This window comes from Dermacentor silvarum, chromosome 1, assembly GCF_013339745.2.
Source record: "Dermacentor silvarum isolate Dsil-2018 chromosome 1, BIME_Dsil_1.4, whole genome shotgun sequence".
Lineage (NCBI taxonomy): Eukaryota > Metazoa > Arthropoda > Arachnida > Ixodida > Ixodidae > Dermacentor > Dermacentor silvarum.
The window spans coordinates 155,292,049-155,316,859 of record NC_051154.1 but is presented as its reverse complement, the minus strand read 5'-3'; the positions used below and the strand labels follow the sequence as shown (position 1 = coordinate 155,316,859).

General features: G+C 44.3%; 1 protein-coding gene across 1 annotated transcript; it reads right to left on the bottom strand.

Moving 5' to 3' along the window:
• Positions 1–5,964: 5,964 nt before the first annotated feature.
• LOC119431090 (uncharacterized) lies at positions 5,965–6,945 on the bottom strand. Its single transcript, XM_037698590.1, has one exon. The coding sequence runs from the start codon at positions 6,943–6,945 to the stop codon at positions 5,965–5,967; it is 981 nt and encodes a 326-aa protein (XP_037554518.1).
• Positions 6,946–24,811: the final 17,866 nt, after the last annotated feature.

The following is a 24,811-nucleotide window of genomic DNA, read 5'->3' as shown; positions in this document are numbered from 1 at the left end:
CTCAGCTTCAACAAAGTCACTCCCTCACCAGAACAGGAATTGGCCTCCCTGGTGCAGTATTCAACCACTAGCTCCATAATACCTCCTACAATTTACCCATGGCCGTCAGTCCCCAGCGGCTGCGGAGCACCTGACCAAGGCGGCGGTCAGACCTGCGACGCGGCAGAGGGTGCCAAGAATCTCTGGGTCCGGACAGGCCGCCACTGTAAACTGAACTTGGCAACGTTCAACACGCACACCCTATCGAGTGAGGCTAGCTTAGCAGGGTTATTTGAAGAATTATCAGGTATTTCCTGGGATATTACTGGCCTTAGTGAGGTGAGAACTGGTGAGGCTTATACAGTGCTGACTAACGGCCACGTCCTCTGCTACAGAGGTCTTCCAGATAGGAGAGAATTTGGAGTAGGATTTCTAATCCATATAGACATAGCGGGCAACATTGATTAATTCTACAGCATTAATGAGAGGGTAGCAGTCGTCGTAATAAAGCTGAATAGGAGCTATAGAGTGAAGGTTGTACAAGCCTACGCTCCAACCTCCAGTCACGATGATGAAGAAATAGAACAGTTTTATTAAGACGTTGAATTAGCAATGAGAAAGGTGCGAACTCAGTAAACTGTAGTCACGGGGGACTTCAATGCAAAAGTGGGGAAAAAGCAGGCTGGCGAGCCAGCAATTGGCAACAACGGCATCGATTCTAGGAACCCTAGGGGAGAGACGTTGGTAGAATTCGCGGAAAGGAATAGGCTCCGAAAAATGAATAGCTTCTGCAGGAAGCGCAGCAACAGGAAGTGGACCTGGAAAAGCCCCAATGGAGAAACAAAGGAATGAAATAGATCTCATACTCTCTGCCATCCCAGCATACTGCAGGATGTAGACGTGTGAGGTAGGGCAAAGTGACCATAGGTTAGTGAGGTCTAGGATTTCTCTCAATTTGAAGATAGCAAGAATAAAGTTAGTCATGAAGAATAGGCCAACCTAGACACAGTAAGGGCAAAAGCAGACCAATTCAGGCTGGTGCTCGCAAACAAATATGCAGCTTTAGAACAGGAAGATAAAGACAACATAGAGGTAATGAATGAAACCGTATCTAGGTTGATCTCAGAAGCAGCACTTGAAGTGGGAGGTAAGGCACCAAGGCAACCAGTAGGTAAGCTCTCTCAAGTAATAAAGGACCTAATAAAGAAACGGCAAAACATAAAAGTGTCAACCTCGAGAGGTCAGATAGAATTCGCTGAACTGTCGAAACTGATCAACAATAAGAAAGTAAATGATAACCGAAATTATAACGTGGAAAATATTGAGGAAGCAGTAAAATATGGACGCAGCATGATATCAGTGGGAAGAAAACTAACCCCAGGACAAGGCAAAATGTATGCACTGAAAGATAAGCAGGGTAATATCATCAACAATTTCGATGACATAGTAAAAGCAGCGGAAGAATTCTATACAGACCTGTACGGTCCCCAGAGCAGCCAAGCTAATTTAATTCGAAGTAGTGAAGAACAGGATACAGAGGCCCCTTCTATAGCTAGCGATGAAGTTAGAAGGGCCTTGAAAGACATGACCAGGGGAAAAGCTGCTGGAGAAGATGGAATAACAGTCTATTTAATCAAGGATGGAGGAGATATCACACTTGAAGAGCTTGCGGCCCTTTATACGCAACGCCTCACGACTTCAAGTGTACCAAAAAGCAGGAAGAACGCTAACATTTTACTCATCCATAAGAAGGAAGACGTTAAAGAATTTAAGAAATATAGACCCATTAGCTTGCTCTCAATATTGTAAAAAACATTCACCAAAGTAATTTCAAATAGAAGGAGGGCAACACTTGACTTCAGCCAACCAAGGCTGGCTTCAGGAAGGGATATTCTACGATGGATCATATTCATGTCATCAACCAGTTAATAGAGAAATCTGCGGAGTGCAATCATCATCTCTATAAAGGAAATCAAGCCTCCCGTTCCATAGGAAAAGGGTTTATTATGAATAAACCGTGAAACGACTCCGTGGGTTAGCTGCTGTTGCGCGTGGTCCAAAGCACGAGCTTAGTCCTCTTCTTTATCGTGCTTGTTCCAACAAACTGCCCCGCGCGCAGAAGTTCACAAAAAGTTTGATTACAGCGGGTACAGGTGTTGAACGACCCGTTTAACGGTAGATCCGTCCGGTAGTCTCAAGGTACAGGTTCTTGTCTTGCCATCCCTTCCTTTATGGAGCTCCTCTATTCGAAATATGCTCCATAGTTGCCGGGGCTTGTTGGGCTCTTGTAGAAGGACGAGTTCACATTTCTTAATTCTGTCGAACGGTGTCGTTGACTTGGAGGTTGACATAGTTCTTAACTCCGAGAGGTATTCTTTGGACCAACGTTCCCAGAAAGTTCTTCGAGTTTTTTCTCGTTGTTCCCACATAGGTAGTATATGGCGACCATCGGCTGTGATCTCGCCGCGTGTTAGGTCGGGAAGTGCAGATATTCGCTTTCCAATGAGAAAGTGAGCCGGGGAGAGGGGTTCCAGATCACGATAGTTGCTATAAACGTGTGTGATTGGCCGGGAATTGATCACATCTTCTACTTGAGTTAAAGTTGTTTGTAGCTGTTTCTCCGTAAGATGTCCCTTGCCGATGCACTTCTTCAACGTCAGCTTGACCGACCTGATAAGTCTCTCGTAAAAACCGCCCCACCATGGTGCATGATCGGCGATAAATTTCCATTTTATGTGATGATTCGCGATGAAGTTACAAACTTTTTCGTTTCTCAATGACTGCCACAATCTCAAAAGCTCTCTCTTGCTCTTCTTGGATTCTAAGGCGTTGTCGGAATATATAACAGAAGGAAGTCCCCGCCGCGACACAAAGCGTCGGAAAGCGTTGAGAAAGCTTGCGGCGGTCATGTCTTCTACTAGTTCGAGGTGAACAGCTCTAATCACGGCGCACGTGAACAGGCAAATATACACTTTGGCGTAGTCATTAGGATGTATAACGTACAGGGGACCGGCGAAATCTAGTCCTGTTACTTGAAAGGGTTCCGAAGGGGTTACTCTTTCAGGTGGTAACGATGCAGTCACTTCGGAGAAAGCTTTGACGTTGTAGCGTTGGCACACGATGCATCCTCTGATGACCTTGCTGACTAGCTGCCGTCCTCGTAATATCTAAAATCTTTCCCTTATTTGTACAAGCGTATCCCGAACTCCTGCATGAAGAAGTTGCCGATGGTGCTGCATGGCGAGGAGCTCGCAGTAATAGTGGTCCTTTGGTAAGACGATTGGATGTTTTTCATCGTATGATTTCTTACTGTATTGTAGGCGTCCTGCGACTCGAAGAACTCCATTGTCGAGGAAGCATGTTACGTCCCGCAGTATAGAATCCTTTATATGTTGAGCTCCTTTGGAGACGCGGTCAATTTCAGGAGAAAAGTCTGAGCTTTGAACCTTCTTTATCTAGTATAGTTCTCCGGCTTGTACTTCTTCAGCATTCAGGGCTTTTCCGATTTTCCGCTTCAACTTCGAGCTAAATCGCAGTATCCAAGCTGTAACACGGTGTAGTCGACTAAGAGAGCTGTAGTTGTGAATGTCTATAATAGGTGGTTCGGCTTGCATGGCGACTTGCAAGCATGGTACCCGATGAGTACGCTCCTCCGTGACACTCGGTGGAAGATCGGTTGATTTCGGTCTACGGTGTGGTGGCCATTCATTCTCTTCACAAGTAAGCCAATGGGGTCCTGTCCACCAGGCTGAGTTTGTTGTCAATTCACGGGCCCAAACTCCTCTTGTCAAATTGCTTTCCAGGGCAGTGTCTCCACAATGTGATGTCCGTTTTACTCTGAATCTCCGTTACCCTATGGCGAATGAAGTCTTTCCATCTCTTAGGATCGCCGGTAATCCAGTACAGTGCTATCATTGAGTCAGTCCAAAACGGCACTGATGTAATATCCTCGGATAGCTCTTGACGCACGTACTCGTACATTCGTGCTGAGATGAGACAGGCTAGTAGTTCGAGTCTGGCAAGGCTTGTCTCTTTCATTGGGGCCACCCTGGATTTGCACAAGACTATCGTTGAGCTTTTGTCGTTCGTACTGCCTGCTGTGCAAATGTAGCAATCGGCACCGTAGGCTGATTTACTGGCGTCAGCGAAAAAATGGAGTGCGTATTTGTCGCCAAGCCCATGTACACCCTGTCGGTAGTACCGACGAATTTCAATGTCACAGAGCTGTGGAAGTTCATTGCACCAACCCTTCCATTCGTGTAGAGCGTCCAGTGGCAAAGGTTCTTCCCAGTCAACGCCTTTTCTCCAAAGGTTTTGAAAACATATCTTCATCCTTATTGTAAAAGGAGTCAGCATACCGAGAGGGTCGTATAGGCGAGAGGTCGTTTGTAGCATGAACCGCTTGGTATCAGTTCTTTGTTGAACAAACTCTATAGCGTCTCCCGGACTAAACGACAGTACGTCGGTGTCAGGATGCCATACCAATCCCAGGACTTTCAGTACTCCTGTCCGTTCTCCGAGAGGTAACTCCGGAGGTTGCGTCGATTCGAGGTTTGGTCCGGAGTACAGGCTGTCGTTGAGCGAGAGCTTTCCTTTTTCATGTGAAGAAGCATCGAAGACCACCCTTACTCTTGTAGTACGGTCCTCGCGGATTACTGCATGGTGTGGCATATAATACACTGGGTTTTCTGTATTATCGTCAGTGACCTTCTCTGCTACACCACCGTTGGCGTATTTACGTATGGCAGCATCATATTCTTGCCGAAGCTGAGGGCATCGGCGTAGCTTTCGAAGAAGTTGATTTAAACGCGTCTGTGTGTTTTCTCGATTGTTGTGGTTGAGAATTGTCGGTTTCCATGGAAGTGAAACTACGTAGCGACGATTCTCCATCTTGACTGTGCTTTTGAAGAAGTCCAAAACTGGGTCTGCGTCCTGTGTCTTGTTATGTCCCTCGGGTTTAATCCCCATAATTTCTAGGTCCCAGTAATTATCTGTGGTGATCTTAAATTCTTCCACTGCCGCTTTCAGTACTATTGTCTCGTTGCAGTGTGTGAGGGTAGCACAAGAGGCTACTGGTCCGTGAAGAGTCCAGCCTAAGGATGTCTGGACAGCTTTAAGTCCGTTCTCCAAATTCCGTACGTTGCCCGTGACAAATGACCAGTAATAGTCACTGCCGATTAAGAGATCGAGAGCTTTTGGGCTTTCAGCTTGATCGTTATCGGTGAAGTAATAACCTTGGTGCTCGAGCTTGTCAGTAAAGTCTCCACTCGGTCGCGGAATGGATTGGTCGTAGATCTTGGTCGTGACGAGAGCTTCGATCAACAGTGTCTTGCAACTATGCACTGAACTCCGAGTGATAGACACTCGTCGGAAAGTCTTCTCGTCATGATGCCCTCCAAAATGTCCTACTGTAAGACACTCGCAATCGAGAACTTGACAATTAAGTTTCTCAGCCAATTGCTCGGTCACAAAAGTGCGCTGGCTGCCTCCATCCAATAAAACGCGAACCAGCATTTTACTATCCTGGCCGGCTGCCCAAGCAACAGCTGTTTGTAGGTATATGAGCCGTTTGGACGGGCCAGTAACACTCATCTCGAGTTGTACCTGTTTAGGGAATGTCTGGGGTACGGTGGTCGATTTTATCAACCTTGGGTCACACATTGTTTCCCCATGGCGCCGATTGCACTTTCCACATTTTACCTTTCTTATGCAATTTTTTGCTACGTGATGCTCCAGGGTACAACGGAAGCAGCAACGTGCACCTAGAAGGCGTTTTTTCTTTTCCTCGAGAGGAATTGCCGAGTCGCACTTCTCTGTACAATGGGTCGTTGATTCGCAGAAAAAGCCGTCCTTTTTTTGACGAACGGGTTTAGCGGATGAGGTCGAAGACTCTGTGGTTGAGCGTTGATGGCACGGCTGTTTCGTTAAGGATAAAGGTCGCGAAGTGGATGTCGCGGTAGTGCGAAATTCTTTATCTTTGCTCTTCTACGCGTCCTCTTGTACAGAAACATGCAGGACTGTTCGTTCTCGAGACTCTATTTCTGTTTGAATAAAAAGCAGCAAAGACTTAATGTTCGCCTTCTGTTGCTGGGTGCGCTGTGCTTGTTCGTCAGTGCTTCCAGCTCCTCCCCTTTCCTCGGAACTCTGGCGTGCGATGGTCTTGTTGAAATCGAGGACAATATCGTGAGGAAGCGATTTCAGGAGAATGGGGTAGACCATTGAAGAATAATTATCTTCCGATATCCCAAGAGTCTTGAGGGCACGTGTCTGGGACTGCACAGTGTCATAGAGGCTTCGAAGGCCACGAAGTTCATTGGGGGATCGAACGGGTTGCAAGTCGATGAGTCGCTGCATGTGATCCTGAATGCTCAAGTCGTCCTTAGCAAAGCGGCGCTTTAGAATGTCCAGGGCATCACTGTAGCAGCTCGCAGTTGCTGGAAGTCCCGCGATCGCCAATGCCGCGTCGCCGGTCAAGACTGAGCGTAGATAGGTGAACTTGTCGACGTCGGTGAGGCCACCGTTGTTGTGGATCACTTGGTTGAACTGTTCCCAAAAAGGCGGCCACATTGATGGTCGACCATTGAACTTTATAAGTTCGATCTTCGGAAGATGAACACCGGGTTGCAGCGTGCGTTGAACGGGTTCGTTTGACGTCGACGATGACGTACGGTTGAGTGATTCATGAATCTGACGTATACGGTATTTGAGCTTTGCGGACGTCGCTGTGGCTCGATCATTGTAATCGACAACCCGATCAAACTCTGCTTTAGCTTCCGTGATAGAGAGCAGAGGTACGATGTCGGAGTCAGTTGCCCTCAAGTCGGTGTGAAGATGATTGAGGCGTTCGCTAAGGATGCAAAGCTGCTCTTCCGTAACACTGTCTTGGTTAAGCGTTGATTCGATGTCGTTAATAAGCCGCGTTAGCTGCGATCTCTCGGCTTTGCGCTTGAGCTTGACCGCTTCCATGGTTGGACTCCGCGATGAGCAGCCAAAGGTCGGTACGATGAATCGGTAGGCAGGAAGGCCATTACCTTGGTACCATCGATGTAGTTCGCTGATCCGATCAGTTTCGGCACCACTTGAAGGAAATCAAGCCTCCCGTTCCATAGGAAAAGGGTTTATTATGAATAAACCGTGAAACGACTCCGTGGGTTAGCTACTGTTGCGCGTGGTCCAAAGCACGAGCTTCGTCCTCTTCTTTATCGTGCGTGTTCCAACACTCTATATGGCTTTCATAGATTATAAGAAAGCATTTGATTCAGTAGATATACCAGCAGTCATAGAGGCATTACATAACCAAAGAGTACAGGATGCATACGTGAATATATTGGCTAATATCTACAAGGATTGCAAAGCATTCTTGGTTCTCCACAAGAAAAGTAGAAAGTTACCTATCAGGAAAGGGGTCAGGCAAGGAGACAGAAGCTCTCCAATGCTATTCACTGCACGCTTAGAAGAAGTATTCAAGCTCTTAGACTGGGAAGGCTTAGGAGTGAGAATCAACGGTGAATATCATAGCAACCTTCCGTTTGCAGGTGACATTGTACTATTTAGCAACAATGGGAACGAATTACAGCAAATTATTGAGGACCTTAACGGAGAAAGTATAAGAGTGGGGTTGAAGATTAATATGCAGAAGACAAAGATTATGTTCAATAGCCTGGCAAGGGAACAAGAATTCAGGATCGCCAGTCAGCCTCTAGAGTCTGCAAAGGAGTACGTTTATCTAGGTCAATTACTCACAGGGGACCCTCATCATGAGAAAGAAATTTATAGAAGAATAAAATTGGGCTGGAGTGCATATGACAGGCATTGCCAAATCCTGACTGAGAGCTTACCACTGTCGTTGAAAAGAAAAGTGTACAATCATTGCATTCTACCGGTGCTAACATATGGGGCAGAAACTTGCAGGTTAACAAAGAAGCTCGAGACCAAGTTAAGGACCTCACAAATAGCGATGGAACGAAAAATGTGAGGCTTAACGTTGAGAGAAAGGACGAGAGCGGTGTGGATAAGAGAACAAACAGGGATAGCCGATATTCTAGTTGACATTAAGCGAAACAAGTGGAGCTGGGCAGGCCATGTAATGCGTAGGATGGATAACCGGTGGACCATTACAGTTACAGAATGGATACTTAGAGAAAGGAAGCGCAGTCGAGGACGGCAGAAAACTAGGTGGAGTGATGAAGTTAGGAAATTCGCAGGCGCAAGTTCGAATCAGCTAGCGCAAGACAGGGATAATTAGAGATCCCAGGGAGAGGCCTTCGTCCTGCAGTGGACATAAATACAGTCTGACGATGATGATGAAACATTGCTAAGAAATAAACTGGCGTTTCAGTTATTTCGCTCACGCTGGAAGACCGCACTGCTCAGCTCGAACCTGACAGCACAACTCTGGACAGTCCAGCGAGCCGAGGAAGCCGCTTCGAGACAAGGTCTCGGAACCGCGTCCGCGGCGGCTGCCCAAACCCACTAAAAGGACGCCGGACTCGAATCTCATTGATTTGAAAATAATGTTTACGTACTTCTTCTTCAGTAATTTTTGCGCTTCATTGCATAAGACCGCGTTTTGTTAAAAAAGTAAGCATAGCAACAGTGGATTTCTTCCGCAAGTTTGACGGATCATATTCAGCAGAAGGCATTCAAGCGCGCACAAACACGGACAGAGGGACGTGTAGTCCACATGAGCACTTACTTCCACTGGATCGTTTATTCACAAAATTGCACAATATATGAATGAATCCAGTTGCAGTGGATTTTGTCGTTGTTAGCTGATTCAACACTTAGGAATTTCTCACCATTGGCCTGACTTAATAAATTCCAAACTAATTGGACGCACTGAAGTGTTTTCTACGGTTATTTTAGTCGAATATTTTCGCGCAGTCGTCACAGTTCTTCAACCTGCCTAATGATTAGAAAGTAGGCAAGGTTTTCCAATCCACGAAACAGGTAATACACCCTAGCCTAATAATTACTGACTGATCTCATTGACAAGCATTCCCTGCAAATTATTAGAATTCAATGCATTCTCTGTTGGCAGAGTTTCTATAATCCAACTCGTTTTCTAACACTTCGCAGAATGGCTTTAAAAATGCCAAAAAATACTGCTCGTACAAACTTACCTTTCAAATTTTATTAACTACTTGTTCGTAAGTTTTGATCTTGGAATCGACATTGACTGTATATTTTTAGACGTTGCTAAGGCCCTGACACTATCTAGCATGAATTGCTTATCTTAAATCTCACTAATATATCAGCAAACATTTAGTTGGATGAGGTGTTTTTTTTCTTTTCAGACCCAGTGCATAACTGCTGGCAACGTTTTTTCGTGCCCCTTTTCAGTAACATTTGGCCTACTGCAAGAGCCGGTCCTTGGACCACTAGTTCTATCCTACATTATTAACCTGCCTAACAGCCTGACACTACGCTATTTGCCGATGGTTATACGCTCTGTATCACAAAATAACTAGTATAACGTTGAATGTAATAGGATCCAACACAGTATTGATCATGCGTCAACGTGGGGTTCTAAAGGATATATGATGCTAAATATAGACCAATGTAAAGTAAAATTGCTCGCTCACATTGGCACATTCGGTGCCTAGAGCGGCGCAGAATGTTGTGCCACCTAAATGCGGCGTCGTTCACATTGCTCACGCATTGCACCACCGGAGCTGCGGCTCTCGAAGTCCCGTGATAACTGGAAGAGCACGCGATGATGATGATTTATTGGTATCCTCTTTGAAACAGGGCTGTGACAAATAGTCATCTAGCCTGCTTAAATTACTCATGTATGCTATACAGGCTTTTCATTCTAGCATTTTTACAGCGAAGCTGATAAGGGTTACTTCCTCCAGGATCGTGTCCACGTGTAGACGAAAAAAACTATCATCATCAGCATTGGCTCGAGTGTCATCGTTTTCTTCCACAGCTGGCTGCGTTGCCGCTAATAATTCCAGCCTAGAATTCCGCTTCTCTTCTGTCGTCGTAATGGGGAAGTCGCGTTTACTGGTGTGAGCCACTGATTAAGGGGATATGAGTCATTCATGAGCAAGTGACGACGTGTCCTAATACGTTTAAGCCACGCCGCCGCGAACGCGCTCGGGAAAGGGCTCGTCGTCGACGTACCGATTCTAGCGTGAGTGCTTCCGAAGCCCAGACTAAGCGTCAGTGAAGAGCCGCAGACCCCGAGTGGCGGGAGAGCAATGTTGAGGCCAAATGTCAGCGTCGTCTTGCCTTCCAGGAACCCGACAACGGTTGTGCACGCCTCGGCAACGCTAGCGCCAACTTCCCCGGTGCGGCGGCCAGGCTTTCTCAAGCGGAACGTTCACAATAGACATGTTCGGTTGGGTGATGCCCAACGACAATACGGCCATTCTCATCGTGGGGGCAATATTCACTACAACAGACTCACCAGGCCACAGCTTCGCTGGCTTCCATCTTAACAGTAGTGGAAGGGCTCTGATATTTTTTGTACATCTCCTTCATATTTTTTTCTCTTCCTCAAAACTTATCTACCTTGTACAGCTACCTATGCCTGTAACGGATCCAGTCGTGTCAATATCATCCCTGCTTTTTTCCCACCAATACTCTAAACGTTTCTTGCTTATCACGTTTGCTGACCTGTTGATGCATCCGTCCACTTTAAATTTAAGTGCTACTGGATGGTGTACGCTACCTACGGGTCCCACTACGTGAATCATTTCGCTTTCCATTAGGATGTGCTGAGTGGTCTCCGCATTTTTTGCTGCAGCGAACATGTTATCCTACAGATTTTTTCTTCTAATTTCTTTCTTCTCATTCTTGTAAATCTCCATCGTCTTTTTTTGTTTCCATTCTTTGCATCCAATTCACTGTCTCTGTTTCCCTCCCTTTCTTTCTTGAAGAGCCCTCGTTGTCTAGTTACACTTTCAATTACCCTGTACTTGACTGCCTACTTTTCTTACCTCTTCCTTCATTCTCTGTGCACGTTTTTCAGGTACAGATACTTGTACACTTTAGCCACCCATTCATTTTGACGCATATTCCTGAGCCTTTCTTTAAAACTAATATTGCTCTCCGCTTCTCTGACTTTAAAAGAGGCCCAACCTGTGTCACCCTGCATGGCCTCATTTGTGGCTCTACTGCGGGCTCCCAGAGCTAACCGGCTTACCGATTTTTTGTTAAATTCCAACCCTGACAATATATACGGTTTTAAGCACACAATGGCATTAGGGATGTTAGCGCTGGCATAATTACTCCTTTCCGGATTCCACGCACCATGTAATATTTATTGTGACCTCAGAGTGCTCTATATTTCATTATTGCTGTGTTAAACGCATGTTCTTAATGAACGCATGTTCATTAAGACACACTGGTAAGGTCGAAATGTTAAGACGAAAAATTACGTCACTGTTCACGCAAACAATCGGTCTCTTGGTTTCCGAAAGCAACAGGCGCGGTGGTTCAACGTAGCGATGAGCAGACTGAGAAAAAAATTACACCATCTTCCCGTAGGGGAACCCTGAGTAGTATGCGAAGCAGCCATGGGGTCGACCACGGCGCTGACACTGGCGTTGACGCTGGCGCTGTCCGGGGCACTCATCGCGGCGTTGCGTAGGTAAGATTTCCGACGCTGCTCGACGAGTAATGGCTGATCTCGTCGAAAACCTCCGAGCCGTTCCCAGAGGCACCGGCAACCGTCACCGACGCCACGCGCGTTCGGTGCGAACACGGATAAAACGCCGACGGCGTCGACAACAGTTCTGCGCGTTGTGGCGCCCCCCAGTGGAGTATGCAGCGCCTACCGTCGCGGCTCTAACCTAAGCTGCTTCGCATTATCGCACGCGGAGCCGCAGGTGTTGCCACTCGTTGCGCAATCCGGAGAGGAGAGGAGCGTCGGACAGGAGAGGAGAATGCCGAGAGGAGAGATGAGACAAGGAGAGGAGGGGGAGGAGGATGCGCATACTCAGTGCGGGTGGGGACGCACGGCGGATGGATGGAGGGAGGGAGGGAGTGACATAGCCCCGACCATAAGCTGCTTCGCATCTAAAATGGTCGCTACCTTGTCGACTTCTCAGCGGCAGCGCAGTTGGTTAAAATACTCTACCTTCATACATGACATCTTCCAACGCACTGTGATCGGGGCTCGCAAGCGACTAGTAACGTAGGATTTTTTGTATGGTTCGCGTGCTTTTTTCAGGACGATGAAAAATGTAGCGTTGTACGTAGAAAGCCAAATATTACCGAAGCAGGCATATCATAGGATGCTATACATATTTTTCATCGCAAGTTTCACCCTAAATTTATGACTTACGTAGTTCGTTAGTAAATTTGAACTAATTAAGTGATTATACAGAGTGCACAAATAATGCTGTGACTTGATTCAGAGGGTGCTGAAAAACAGACGTTTAGTCGCGTCCACCTATATAGTGCACCGCTATATTTATAAACGTTGAAGCCTTATCATCTCATTGATAAACTGCCGTTTGAACGGCGGATGCAAACTTGCGAGTTTCTTTACCCCCGCCAACCCCTGTCTGGTATAGACGATCTTGCACGTGCGCTGAGAGCAATAATCCGTGGCCATCAAGTGTCCTGCAAACAGAGAAAACTTAAAAACATACGTCTATTATGCTGGAAAAAAAAATACGTGTTTTCATGTTAGGTGGACGTAAGAGACGCCCCTTTGCACGTTTTCTAATAAGAAAAACGCTTATGCTTCAAGCATACATCATTTTAATTTTCTATCTGCTATACGAGAAAATTTATGTGAATATTTGTGATTACACATTGTTGAAAATTGTTCAAAATTAGCAGCATTCTGTTTTTCAGCACAACTGCGGTTAACCAATTTGTCTTTCTAGCCCGCGTAATTTCTCTGGTGAAAACCGGAAGCCAGCCCTGGCAAATAGTGAAATGGTCAGTTCTCGAAGAACTCCTTTCGTTCAAAGCCATGACGCTCTTCCAACATCGGCAAGATATCACTGTATAACGGATGATATATGTGCATGAATTATAGGCAAGTATACTTCCACAGGTTCCCTTGCTTATGTCCCGAACTCACGAAATACACGCAAGGATGCCCCTTTCACCACTGGCGAGCTCCATGCCGACGGATCTCATAATACTCGTATGTGATCCGTCATCTTCGCTTGAACCAGATGGCATACCGTCATTAAGCAACGGCAAGAAATTAGAACCAAAGTGGCGCTCAGTTGGATCCTTTGGAATTAAGAAAAAATTCGCGAGGATAAATGACAGGAATGAGAACTGCCAATTTCACCAAATGACTCTAAATTATACAGAGCTACGATAAGTTCACTACAGCTCATTCCATGACACAGCTAGGGCTAATTATGAACATAACAGCACTTTCGCTGGATGTTCTCTTCCTGTTGAACATACATATTCATCCCTCCAGGGCCTGAATAACACACAGAGCAATAGGTATGGCCTCATTTCCCCAACATGCGACCGCCACTCTCTGCGAAGATCAATAGATGGAAGCCTCATAAACCTCTCCATAGATAAACCATGTGCTCCGTTGCCGTGCAAGCATGCGGAAGCACCTGTCAGCGCTTATTATCATTACTGCTCATGTACGTTGCGCTCCATGTATCCCGTAGGCGTAAATGTATATTTTAGAATTACTGTGCAAAATAAAGTATTTCGACAAAGTACTGCTTTTTTGGCAAATTATTACCTGCATCAACATTTAACACAAATGTTTACAGTCGCCTAATATCATTCTATCATCATCCGCAGCAGTAGCAGCAGCCTATTTTTATGTTTGTTCACTGCAGGATTAAGGCCTCTCGATCCCTGCTATGTGTCTTACCCCTGTCTTACGCTAGCGGATTCCAGCTTCCGCCTGGTAATTTCCTTATTTCACCCCACCTAATTTTCTTCCGTCCTCGACTGATGTTCCCTTCCATTGGCACCCATTCTGTAACTCTAATAGTCCACCAGTTATCTGCCCTACGCATTACACCACCTGCCCTTCTTCATTTTTTTTTCTCTTAATGTCAACTTGAATATCGGCTATCCCCCTTTGCTCTCTGATCCACACCGCTATCTTCCTGTCTCTTAACAGTACGCCTTACATTTTTTGTTCCATCACTCTTTACGCGGTCGGTAACTTGTTCTCGAGTTTCTTTGTTAAACTCCAAGTTTATACCCCATGTGGTAGCACTAGTCGAATGCAATGATTGTACACTTTTCTTTTCAACGACAGTGGTAAGCTCCCAGTCAGGATTTGGTAATGTCTGCCGTATGCACTCTAATCAACTTTTATTCTTCTGCAAGTTTCCTTTTCATGATCAGGGTCCCCTGTGTGTAATTGACCAATATAAACGTACTCCTGAACAGACTTAAGAGGCTGACTGACAATCGTGAATTCTTATTCGCTTGACAGGCTATTGCACATTGCCTTTGTCTTCTCCATATGAATCTTCAACACTACTCTTACACTTTCTCGGTTAATGTTCTCAGTCATTTGCTGTAATTCGTCCCCATTGTTGCTGAATAGGACAATGTCCTCTGCAAATCGAAGGTTGCTGAGATAATCGCCGTTGATTCTCACTACTAAGCCTTCCCAGTCTAGTAGCTTTAATACTTCTAAGTGTCCAGTGAATAGCATTGGAGAGGTGGGGTCTCCTTGCCTGACGCCTTTCTTGATAGGCAATTTTCGACTTTTCTTGTGGAGAAACAAGGTACCTGTGGAATCTGTAGATATTTCCGAAGATATTCAAGTATGCTTCCCGTACTCCTTGATTACTCACCTCCTCCATGACTGCTGGTATCTCTATTGAATCAAATGCCTTTTCATATTTCTTGAAAGATACGTAGAGGTGTTGATTGTACTCTGCATATTTCAGAATTACCCGATTGATAATACATATTTGTTGCTAAAGACAAAAATTCAAGACGCGGAATTCATCCTTTGCATTCTTAGCTTCAGGAAAAAAAAAACAAATAACACACTACTGCGACGTTAAATTAAAATACGCGTCACATGAACCAAGCATTATTGTAATTCCTTGTAATGAACCCATTACGGCATTTGAACCATGCAATGTCTAAACGCAATTCCACATCAAGGAAAATTAGACTAACCTATTCATCTTTATTTTTAGCCATGGAGAGTACAATTGTACTAGAAACTATGAAATGTTATTTGAGCTAAAACCTAATTAGTATTGTAATTTATTTACTACTAATTTTGTTGCTAAACTATATCGACAACCGTAAACTCACCAGGGAATAAAGAAATCTCTATTATAGGCTATGCGTCAAGTTCAAATTTCTTGTGCTTAAATCATAATTTTATGGTATCAGACTCAGCATATATAGCCTATGTGATACGTTGGGAATTAGAGGCACTGTTAAGAAGACAAAGCGTTATATGGGGGCTGTCAGCCAACAAATTCCATATAAAGTGTCTTAGTTCGTTCCTGGTTGTCGTGTAAGGCAACACTTCGAATCCTTCTTCCATAGAGTTTCTCACTATATTACCTAGAGGGAAATCTTGTGCTGCTGCGCTGTGGTATACTTGTGAATGCCGGTATTTAGTGACTTCCTATTGGCATCGTTCTTGGAGAGCCAGAACGTTTTGAAGACGCGCCTTGCTAGCACAGTTCCGTCTGTCACAATGATTAATTTCCGGCTGAAACAGCCCTTAAATAGATGTTTCAGCTTTAATATTACACAAAAACGTGTTTTGTTTAATTTTAAGAAATTATTGGATGTACAATTACATGAAACGTAAAAGGTATCAGCTGGCCGCTTAAGTTGCAGGACAGGCGAAAAGATTCTTGCTCGCTTTGGAACAACTTGTCGCCTGTTCTTGCTTTTCTTAGGTTGATTCTGTATTGTAGGTGAGTAAATTTTATTGATACATGTCATATGGGTGAATGAAAGCCTTTTATGTAGATTTTATTTTAAGAAAGCATAATTTGTGTAGCCATATCCACATTTAAGACGAAGCCTCGTACAACACCAGCCAACACAAGCCTCGCAGACACATATTCTGTCATTCCCGTGACCGCACAACGCCCTTTAACAAACTCGCATAGACGGTGGCACCAGATTGCCCTCTATGTGTTATAGTCAGCAACTCTATGCCTTCTTCCTTCTAACTTGCAATGAGTGGAACCATTTGCCCACCTCCATCATCTCATGTGCGAATGAGTTTAAAAATGCGCTTGAAATGTATGTTCTCTCGGTTACTTGTGTTTTGAGCGCCTGATCATCCCGCTCTCTTTTGTAACGTACTATGGTCCTTAATATAGATAGATTAATTAATTAATTAATATATAATTATTCACAAGAGGGAAAGCAAAGCTTTAGGGCTTGTTCCTTGAAACGATGAACGTTAAATTCTATTAGGCCGTGAAAGACTATACATTCTTCAAGCAGCTTAAACCAATTTCAGGTTTGTTTTATGGCCTTAATTCGCTGCGGGGGAAAAGAAGCAACACTGTAAACTTTTACGGGCCTGAAAAGTAAACAAAAAAGAAATATTAGGGGAGAACAGAATCGATTAGTTTGAGAGCGTAATGAGATTGTTTAGACATTTACAAGGAAATGCTGAAAAAAGAGTAAAGAAAATGGTTCTAACTGAGCAGCATAGATCAGGCTCACTTCATCTAATAAGCAACAGCTAATTGCAACAAGCACTGGAACGTCGAATTGCTGCTGCTGATGTTTATTAAAATGATCCTTGAAACGGGGCGGGGACAAATAATCACCTAGCCTGCTTCATTTAACGAGATATTACTACAATGTCGCTATCTAGCCTTTCTCCCATCTCATATTGATCTTAACTTTCGTATTTGAAGCCTCTAACTATGCTGTACGATTACTTACACTTGCAATGATTCCGGTCCTGTCAACGTCTTATCTGCTTTTCTTCCACTAATATTTTAATTGTCTCTGACTTATCTCGACTGCTGACCTGTTAATATTTTTATCTTCGTTGAATCTCAATGCTTCAGGAAGGTGGACACTTCCTACGGGTATCGCTGGGTCAATATCTTGGCATTCCATTACGATGTGCGGAGTCGTTTCCGGGCTTCTTTGCAGCACACACATGTCTCATCCTGAGGCGCATATTTGCTCCGGTATGTTTTTGTCCTCAGGCGGTCAGTTCGGGCCTCAAATAACAAGACACTGCCCTTTGAGTTATCGTACAGATTTTTCCTTTTAATTTCATTCTTTCTATTCTTGTAATTCTGCATAGTCTTTTTTGTTTCCATTCTTTGCATTCAGTTCTCTGTCTCTGTTCTCTCACTTTCTTTCTGATGACACCTGGTCGTCTATTTACACTTTCAATTACCCCGTACTTCGTTGCCAAATTTCTTGACCTCTTCCTCCATTCTGCGTCCACGCTTCTCAGGTAGGGATACTTGTACACTTTAGCCACCCATTAATTTTCATCCATGTTCCTGAGCCTTTCTTGAAAATTTGCTCTCCGCTTCTGTGACTTCATTTCATTTCATTTATTTCTGAAAGTTCCCAAGAACAGCTCAAGGCCGGAGTAATAGTGCACTTGTGTTACACAAAAGAACAGAAAATAAAACCAACAAACCAAACAGAGAACCTGAAAGTACCGTGGTAAAATGCAAGAAAAACTTGAATTACATTAATGACAGAAATCAGATAGTGAGCAAATGCAAGAGCTCAAAATATCAACATCTTAACGCAAAGTATTTTGTTGTGTCACAAGACGTGTTATAGCGTTAGAGGTGCAAAAGGAGTTAATGTAGAAAAGGCTGGGATTACGCAAGTTTTGGCGAGGCACGCAAAACATTACATACGACAGTAATCGCGGACAGGAAAAGTGGTTAGGAATTAGTTTACACAAGAATATGTAATCGCGATATTTTCGCCTTATTTCTAGGGGTACGTGTAATCTTAAACGCAGTATTTTATGCCTATGAGCACAGCACACGCTCATAGGCATAAAATACATGGCGTCCCATAAATCGATCGTACAGAATACTAATGGAACGTCGCTGAACACATTCAATTTTAGCCACATTGGTAAATTAATACAGTTCCATACAACGAAACTAAACTCTAACTTGGTGCGGACAAAAGAAGAGTACAAGAGAACAAAGCCGTTTACATTCGTAAACTTTTAGTCATTCTTGATATCAAACCTAATTTTCTGTAGGATGCAATAACAATGCTTGAAACATGTTGTTCGAAAGTTAGTCGGGAGTCAATCAATATTTTCTAAGTCGCGCGTAGAACTCGCTCTTTTCAAAGGAATGTTATCAAGTGAGTATTCGTATGATAATAGAAACTTAATAGAAACTTTATTGGAATGGAAAATATATTAAGTATGATAAAGTTCTCAATTTACGACTAAAGGAAACAACAAGTGTCTTAGTTGGGTTAATACACAAAAAGTTAGAAGCACACCACTCCGCGACAGAACTCACATCTTCCTGTAAAAATTCACAATCCTGCGCTATTTCTATTTCACGGTAAAGCTTAATATCATCAGCATACAAAAGGAGACGCGAATGACGCAAGCATTCTTCAAGATTATTAACAAATATATTAAAAAATAACGGGCCTAAGATAGACCCTTGCGGAACACCGGAAGTTTATTCATAACGCATAACCAACGCGAAAGTAATTTAACCGAGTGGACAGGTAGTCTTTAATCAGTGCGCACAGGCTGGTACTAAAGCCGTAACTCAGGAGTTTATGGATAAGAAGGTCAGGAGAATCAACATCAAATGCTTTTGACATGTCGAAGTATGCTGTGTATAACTGCCTCCGATTAGCAACAGCGGGTCCCGTAGCATCAAGAAAAGAAACAAAGTTTGTTTCCACAGACCTGCCTTGAACAAAGCCATGTTGGCATACACTAATCTTATGCTTAAAGAAAAATGACAGATTTGTAAACATCGCTATTTCAAACACTTTTGTAAACGGAGACAAGAGGGACACGGGGCAATAATTTTTTATGTTGCTCACGCTTCCACGTTTATGAATTGGCACAACTATTGCATTGTTCCAACAAGAAGGAAACGCCCTCGTACGCAAAGCAAGATTAAAAATGTGCGGAAGGAGAAGAACAAGAGAGGATAAAACCTTTGATAACAAAACTTGGTATTCGGTCGTAAGCAAGACAATTGTTTGGTGTCATTTTACTTACGGCCGCCGCGATATCGTGTTCTGAAAAACATGAAATATTGAAATTGTCACTGAAGCTATACTGCCATTCACCAGAGCTACGAGCATGCGCTGTATTCAAGAAAACCGAGGAAAAATGTTCAGCGAATGCATTGGCGATATTGTCGCAATTTCTAAGAATGCCACGAGAAGGATGATTTATGACATTAATTTCGGCCCGCTTAGAACTCTGATCTTTTACATAGGTCCAGAAACGTTTGAGATAGCATTTTACGCGCTCTTCGACAAACTTAATGTGTGCATCACTGTCTCTACACATTGCGCGTTTCACCTCGCTTCGCATGGCACTAAATTTTTCGTACCGCCCCGATGATTCTGTTTTCTTGAACTTCCTATAGTACCTTAGCTTTTACGAAGTAAACCGCGCAAGTCCTTAGAAAACCACTTAGGATAGCGTGCATGGTGAAACTCTTTGCTGGGAAGGAAGGCTTGCAAAGCACATTTTACATTATCAGTGAGTATGCTAACTGCTTTGTTGACATCTGTGGCACGCTACAATTCAGACCAGTCGGCATCATTCAAATAATGGTAAAGTCCTAGATAGTCACCATTCGAAAAAATAAATGAGCGAACAGGCTCGCTTGACCCATGAATCGCCTCTAGAAAAATTGCGAATTCGAGGGGAACATGCCAATGGTCAACACGAACTAAACCGCTAACAGCAACAGAAAACTCAGCAACACAGAAATTACCCAGAATCCAGCGGCATTTGGGTTCTTGTTAAACTGCGTTTATCCAAGAAATTCGATAAAGAAGAACAGTGATTCACAGCGAGGGGATGATAAAGATACGGATGTCACGCGTGAAGAATCCCAAACAAAAGACGGAACAATAAAATCACCAGCTATCAGGATATTATATTATGCTACATCAATAACTGCAACTAAGTCATTCATATACTCAGAAAACTGCACGTCACTTATGTTAGGAGGGAAGTAGGCTGCGCAGAGTAACACATTTTTGCCGCTTTTAACAGGAATTTCAACCCACACAGTTTCTAGTATAATATCAAGGTCCGCACGCCTTAAAACGCTAAGATTGTTCCGCACGGCAATTAGCACACCGCCGCCGTATTTAACGCGCGCATCATACACGAGGTTACATCTATCAACTGTGTATTCCGGCGGAAAGTAATTCTTAGAAAGTAAGTCATTGAAAAGCCAAGTTTCCGTTAAGCATATAACATGGTATGAGCAGGCTAGCACGTTCTTATAGAAACAGGAGGGTTTCGTGCGTAGACCACGAACACTTCAAATGAGGCCCTACCTATATCACCCTGCACTGCCTCATTTGTGGTGTTACAGTGGGCCCCCAAAGCCAACCGGCTGGCCGATCTTTGGTTAACTTCCAACCCCGACAAGATATCCGATTTTAAGCGGAGAATGGCATTTGCGAACGTTATCGCTGGCACTATTACTCCTTTCCAGATTTAATGCACCACCTCATACTCGTTTTGGCCCCAAAGTGATCTATGGTTCATCATTGCTGCACTCCGCTTCCCCTTTATTTTCAGATTATCTTGGTCGGAGCTTAAGTAAGTATTTGCTTCGTTTATGTATACACCGAGTTACGTATACTCCTTGACTATGAGTATAACTTCTGTTGAATTGACACCATGCAGTTTGTCGTGTCTTCATTAATGATCCCTAATTCCCGATTCCTCTGCGCTAAACATGAACCGTAGATTTCTATATTTGCCACAGATTTTCGCAAGTGCCTGTAAATCTCCGCTAGTAGCACTATGTCATCCGCATACATATAAGTAAAGGAACCTTCTGTTGCACCATTTTTCCAGTATGCATGTAGGATAAACCAAACCCTAATTCGCTGCTTTCCAGTCATCTTTCTATGCCCTTAGCATAAAGCATATATGCTCCTTTAATGTCAAGAAATTCTATCGATAAAGGCCAATTGTGAGCAACTGAAACCTCTGTGCACTGAGTTAGTCTGAAGCGTCTGCCTGGTCTGAACCCATTCTGTAGTTCCCCCAGTACAACATTTTTCTCCACCCACTTCAACAGTTGTAATTTTCATGATGATGATGATTTATTGGCATCCCCTTTGAAACGGGGCGGCGACAAATAGTCACCTAGCCTGCTTGATTTATTCAGGTATACTATACATGTTCTTTATCTAGCATTTTTGTATACCTCTCATTATTTTTCTTTTTCAAAAATTTACCTTGTACCTCTGCCTATGATTTTAAGAGATCAGGTCGTATCCATCTTTTGCCTGCTTTTTTCCACCAGTACTCTAATCGTCTCTTGCTGATCTCTACGGCTGATCAGTTGATGTTTCCTTCCACTTTAAACCCAAGCTCTTCTGGGAGTTGCACGTTACCTACGGTTCTCGCTGGGTAGATCCCGTCGCATTCCATTAGGATGTGCTGAGTGGTCTCTGGATCTTTGCTGCAGCATACACATGCCTCATCTAGTTCTGAATACTGGCTCCGGTATGTTTTGGTCCTTAGGCAACCGACTCGAGCCTCAAATAGCAAGGCACTGCGCTTTGTGTTGTCGTACAGATTTTCCCTTCTAATTTCTTTCTTCTCATTCTTGCAAATCATAATTGTCCTTTTTGTTTCCATTCTTTGCATCCAATTCACGGTCTCTATTTCTCTCACTTTATTTCTGATGACTCCTGGTTGTCTATTTACAGTTTCGATTATCCTGTACTTGGTTGCCAACTTCCTTGACCTCTTCCTCCATTCTTTGTCCACGCTTTTCATGTAGAGATACTTGTGCACTTTAGCCGCCCATTTAGTTTCATCCATGTTCCTGAGCCTTTCTTCAAAACTAATTTTGCTCTGTGCTTCTCTGACTTCAAAAGAGGCCCAACCCATGTCACTCTGCACTGCCTCATTTGTGGTATTACCGTGGGCTCCCAGAGCCAACCGGCCTACTGATCTTTGGTTAACTTCCAAACCCGACAAAATATCTGATTTTAAACATATATAGGCATTTGCGAATGTTAGCGCTGGCACCATTACTCCTTTCCAGATTCCACGCACCACCTCATACTTATTGTGGCCCCACAGAGCTCTGTGTTTCATTATTGCTGCATTCCGCTTCCCCTTTATTTTCAGATTATCTTGGTGGTTGTTTGAGTAATTCTTTCCTTCGTTTATGTGTCCTCCGAGGTACTTATATTGCTTCACTATGGGTATTACTTGCTGTTGAATTGACACCATGAAGTTACTCGTCTCTTCATTAAAGATCATAATTCCTGATTTCTCTGTGCTAAACTTAAGGCCTAGATTTGTGGCTGCATTCCCACAGATATTCGCAAGTATCTGTATATCTTTTTTATTGTCCGCTTGTAGCACAATGTCGTCTGCGTACATCAGTCCAGGGACCTTCTGTTGCACAATTTGTCCATTACGCATGTAGGGTAAATCAAAACCTAATTCGCTGTTTTCCAGTCGTCTTTCTTTACCCTTGACGTAAAGCGTGAACAACAACGGCGCACCTTCACTAAAAGTTGTGGGGCGCCACCTGGTGGCGGAATGGGGCAAGCTGTCTTAATGGTTTCTCGAACTCCTAAGCACGGACTTAAATGAATAAGGCTTGAATAGTAAATAATGTTATAAGGAATGCTAATGAGAACGTTTTCTTTTACAGAGTACACTGTGATCATGCAGGCCCGGCTCGACGTTCACCTTGTCAAGAGAGGTGCACACAAGCAGCCGCGCCGATAAAGAATAAATCGCTTCATTACAACGCAAGACTAATGCAACGCAGGACCGGCTTTACGCAACCGTCTATAAAGTCGGTTCCACGCTGCCGCAGGTGGAGAGTGAACACCTGCTCGCAAATAAAGCGTGGTCTTACAACAGACAGTTCGTTGAGTACTTACAACGGTATTCTAAATTTACCTACGCAAGCCAATTTGAGTCACTCAAACAACCTAGAAACGCAAGGGCTGTTTGCCGTATTTAGCACAGGACAAGACGCACGGCCTTTGTCATTTTCAGTGAGAGCGTGACGAAAACAAAAGGAGGTGTGGAAGTCAAGAGAGCTCCTCCTTTAGAATAGGCAGGCAGTCTTGAGCCTCGTGTAATAAATACGCAACGTAGCACCCATTCCTCAAACGTATCACGCGTATGCGTTTGTCTGTTTTCACTGCTGTCTTTCTACTCAGTGGAGAAACTTCGCCCCAGCTCAGGTGACCGTCAGTTATGTCCATGTGATGTATTGCTGGAATGACAAAGGGGCGAATTCTTAATAGCAGCTTCTCAGCCACGTTATCTGTACATAAGAGAAGCAGCGCACTTCGTACTGTCGTTGCTGTTTCTAAAAACGCGACTGTCGGGCCGCGTGCGAGTTTCCTCCAGCATCTGTTACGTATTCGAGCGTGTGTTGGCCGCCTGCCGCACTTTCGGGGGCCTTTTGTTGTCCAGCCGAGTGGTGCGCGGCGGCGACCACAAACTGCATCAACCACGAGGGGCGCCCGGTTCGGCGGCGGAAGGACCGCTTCCACCGGACCTGGCTTCTGAAGCGTCGAGCAGCCCCCCTCCTCGGTGTGGTTGTTAGGCAGCAATTTCTCCTCACCGAAGTGCCCGACGAGCCACCGGCGCATCTCCGGAGCGTCAGGGGAGGGAGACTGCCGGACGCCTGACCGATATTTACTTCCTCCTCACTTGTGTCTCGTTTGTACTAGCCGCTTTTCTTTAGTTACCTAGGATCTTCTCTCGCGATCACCATGTTTGCTTACTTTGTATTTGTGCCACCCGTAGGTCTTTTGGCCCTTTGACCAAAGGCCCGCTACGCTCTCGGCTCCATTCTCAGGCCTTGCGTCCCATTTGCCTTGTATGTGCTTATAGCACTCCGTATGCCATCTTCCGACTATCTTCGGCCTCGAGCCTGGTATATCTTTGAGGCTGATGACGCGGCTTGTTTCTCGAGTCTTCCTTGTTTTATCGATAGCCGTGAGCCCTCCTGCCTCATTCCTGCACTTTCTACAATTTTCCTCATGGCGAAAGATGTTGTTCGCCGTGGTTTGCTTGCGAGTTCTTTCCAACCTATTTTTTTTCTGCAGTTTTCATAGGCAGATGTTCGTTTTGTCGACCACAGGAACAAATGTTTGCCGACAGGATGGCGCAATCGAGTGAGCGGCAGCTGACCAGACCAAAGTCACTTGCTAAACGGGAAGCCGACTCGATACGACAAATTTTCGCCACTAAATCAGGTTTCTCCTTTTACTTTCTTGTACTTTTTTGGTTTTCTTTCTTTCAATAGCGCTATGCTGTAGGCTGGCCGTTATACTGCATCATTTGATGTTCCCGCAGGTCACATACGTGTGAAACTGTCATGAGCTAAACTGCCAGGAGCGGGCTACCGAATAGCTGTCCAAGAACCATTATCATAGTGAATTTCAGAGGAAAGTCTGTTTGATACTGCACACTGGGAAGGGCGTAATTAACATGTAAATGGCGACAGCTGGTTTCTCTCTAATTGAACCCATTTTGTTGTGCAGAAGTTGCTCGCGCTTCTGCGAACAACGCTGCCAGGAAGCAGCATAGTTTGCAAAAGCAGGCAATTCACTAGAGTCACTGCGATTCATTTAGGATTGAATCTCTGTTAATAAATCTGCATAATACGAAGATTTCAGTGCGTAGTAGGAAGATTTCAGTTGATTATCA

Bases quoted from the DNA above. Each gene is read 5' to 3' on its own strand.
- LOC119431090 (XM_037698590.1), bottom strand. From the start codon at position 6,945: ATGGAAGCGGTCAAGCTCAAGCGCAAAGCCGAGAGATCGCAGCTAACG.